Genomic DNA, 3,149 nt, shown 5'->3' with positions numbered 1-3,149 from the left:
ACTTGATCACCCAAGGTCTAATCCCTATGCCCATGAGTTCTCTTTTCCCTTAGTCAAGAAAGTATCATTCTGTTATTGCTTTTTAGTTTTAGTCATAGCTTAAAACTCATCTAAATCATTGGTTGCACTTAGATTAAGTGAGTACTTGCATTCTCATTGCTTTGATATCCCTCAGAACTGGTTCGACAATCACTATACTACAACATTTGTCTTAGGAGCCTTGAAAACTCCTAACATCACAAGTCTTCTTCCATGCTTCCTTTTGTGCTTTAAAACACATTAGAGCCTGTAGAACCTCTGCTTGCTTCCAACTGTGGCTCCTGGTATGGTCTCAATGTCCATGGTTGATCCAGAATTGCTCCTGAAGATCTCTGCTTGGCAATCCCAGATTTTATCAAAATGCTCCTCATGGGTCTTCCTCCTTTCTCTCATCAACTTCGTCTTGGCCTTAATGCACGAGTTTCCTTTGGTTTCCATCTGATACTCCCTCAAGATCTCAGCCTGTATCTCCTTCGCTGGAATGCCCTGTCTTCTCACACTTATGGTCATTGACGTATGTCTTTACCATCAACTTCTGTTTCCTCTTATCATAAGAACAGTAGACCATCCAGGGACATGAATCTTCATCATCTCTCATCTCAGCAGCACATTTTGCACCCATCTTCAAGCTACTGGATCTGTAGTACTTGATGTTGTATCTGGTTTTGAGGGTATACCTAAGACAAGTATATTTGAAGTCCTCAGCATCTGAAAATGTCTTGCCAAGCTGAAGAAGCTCCTCTGGATCAATGTCTGCTCTGTAAGCTTGCGCAGGTATCATCTCCTCTTCATTCTCATCATCTGATGACACAGGATCAGGTATTTTATCATCATCCCATGCATCATCATCCCCTTCGTCTTCATCAACCTCATAGTCATCATTTCTTGCTATATCACCAAACAGTACACCCAAATCTCTACAGTTTTCTTCCTCAATGCCAGCAATACCATTCTCATTCTCTAATTCAAGCCTACCTTCTTCTAATTCTCGCCTACAATCATCTTCTATATTTCCAAATTCCTCTTCTTCACTTGTAGGATTCATCTCATTTGTCTCCTTCTGGGAACATTCTTCTCTGTCATCACCATCTACCTGATTCTTCTTCGAGTTTCCAGGAGGAGACACAGTTGACCCACCAGTAACCTTCTGCTTCTTTGATTTTCTAGGAGACGGAGTTGAACCACCATATGGTGTCCCACGCCTCGTAACCTTCTCCAGAGATGACACAGGCGACCCATATTGTCTCCCACGCCTTGTCTTCGACGCCTCTGTAGATGTCAACATCGATATCCCTTCAACTCTTTTACTCTTCCTCGATCTCTCCGGCGATGACAAACCCACAGAAGCACCGCGTTTTCCACCCTTCTTCGCCGATTTCTTTGGTTCAGACACACTCCCATCACCACCTTTTCCACCCTTCTTCGACTGTTGAACCACTTCTTCACTCCCACCACCATTTCCATCCTTGTTCGACTGTTGAACCGCTTCTTCACTCCCGTAATCGAAAGTCCTCAACGCTCCTCCCCAAATCATTACCTCCCTTCCATTCCTTGTGAACTTCGTCTTTACCATCTCCTCACACCACGAGACTACAGAGCCTTAGGGTTTTCACAGAGAAAAATCTCGAAATCGATTTGGGTTTCTGAGAAATTAGGGTTACGTTTTGTTTTATTTCAATCATCCACATCTTTTGATCAATAAAAAGAAATATGTATGGTAATCTTCTGGAAAGTCTACTAGCTCAGTAGCAAAAACCCCTTAAGGACCACGAGTGCAGGAGTTCGAGTCCAACCAACAACAATTTTAATTGAAAAAAACAACGTCGTCTTGAGATTTTGTCTTAAACAAAACAACTGGATGAAACGACGTCGTTTCACTAAACAACAGTATTTAACGGTGAGTTAACACTGTCTTAACTGTCGGTTAACAATGTGTTAATCTGGTCAGTCAATCGTAAGTTTCTTAATAAACTAAAAAAGTCAACAAAAGTTCAGGGTTTTATTGGCCCGGCTCGAGTACAGGTTTCTTTTGGCAATTCGTGCAAAGTTCGTGATTTTTTTGGCCGAATTCTCAAATAAAAATATGAAACTTCAAATTTGAAGTTTTGAGTAGTGAAACTTCAAATATAAAGTTTCACTTTTCAAAATTTCAAATTTGAAGTTTTGAAGTTCTTTTTTGGAGAGCAAAAATTTTCTTATTTGAAGTTAGAGAGTGTTGGAGATGCTTTTAGAGAAGCAGTGAGGTAATTACATGAACAAAATTCTAATAATAAAATTCTATTTATAAGAGAAAAGAAGTGAAGTGTTCTTATTATAGTCATCATGATCAAAAGGACAAGTTTAGGGAGAAGGGAAACAAACAAATCATGCTTTGGAGCTTCAAAATTGACATGTCACCTAACTCCATCATCACCCGCACAAAGCTGATATGACTATTTTATGTCTGTTGTAAATGAAGTGTTGGGGAAATACTTCTGTCATCATTACTGTCGATCAGAAGGTCCATATATATACAAGGTATTAGACCGTCATAAGGTCATGTTTATCCTAACAAGATAAGGATAAGGATAAACACTATGTTACAAATATACATGGAATATATACTAGATAAACACATAGTCTCTGGTTTTCTTTATCATGTCCCGGATTGGGCCTGCAGTACGGGCTGGTCCATGGTCTATCATCATTTGGTTTATAACACTCCCCCTTGATCGACACATCCGGTACAGGTTCGTTGCATGCTTAATGTTGCCTCATTAAAACCTCTCCTGAAAAACCCCAAAACCAATGTGACAAAATAGGAAACCAGGACAGGAAAAAGAGTACAACACATGAACTCCCCCAGATGAATGCATCACTGTAGTAGACGCATTCCCATCTGGTATCCGAGTCTTCTTGAACGTTGAAGTTGCCTATGACTTGGTGAAGATGATCAGCTGGATTCTCCTTGAATGAACTTGTAAGTCTTGGACGTTGGTATGTCTTTTGGAACTCCATTAAGATGTGGTCAGGATGTACATCTTTGCTGCTGATCACTCCATGTCTTGGTTGAACTGATGGTGCTTCAAACGGTGCTCGGATGGACTTTATAATCTGCAATAAAACTTTAC

At 40.3% G+C, this 3,149-nt stretch overlaps 1 protein-coding gene across 1 annotated transcript in view; it reads right to left on the bottom strand.

Annotated features, from left to right (window-relative positions):
- The window catches only part of LOC106320281, a 7,071-nt gene extending 6,594 nt beyond the window's left edge, over positions 1–477 (bottom strand). The window contains exon 1 of the mRNA XM_013758644.1: positions 296–477. Coding sequence (XP_013614098.1) covers positions 296–477 — 182 coding nt within the window. The remainder of the gene's footprint in view (positions 1–295) is intronic.
- Positions 478–3,149: the final 2,672 nt, after the last annotated feature.

This window comes from Brassica oleracea, unplaced genomic scaffold, assembly GCF_000695525.1.
Source record: "Brassica oleracea var. oleracea cultivar TO1000 unplaced genomic scaffold, BOL UnpScaffold00871, whole genome shotgun sequence".
In the NCBI taxonomy this organism is placed as follows: Eukaryota; Viridiplantae; Streptophyta; class Magnoliopsida; order Brassicales; family Brassicaceae; genus Brassica; species Brassica oleracea.
The sequence above is the reverse complement of the archived record's forward strand: the minus strand, read 5'-3'. Positions and strand labels throughout refer to the sequence as shown.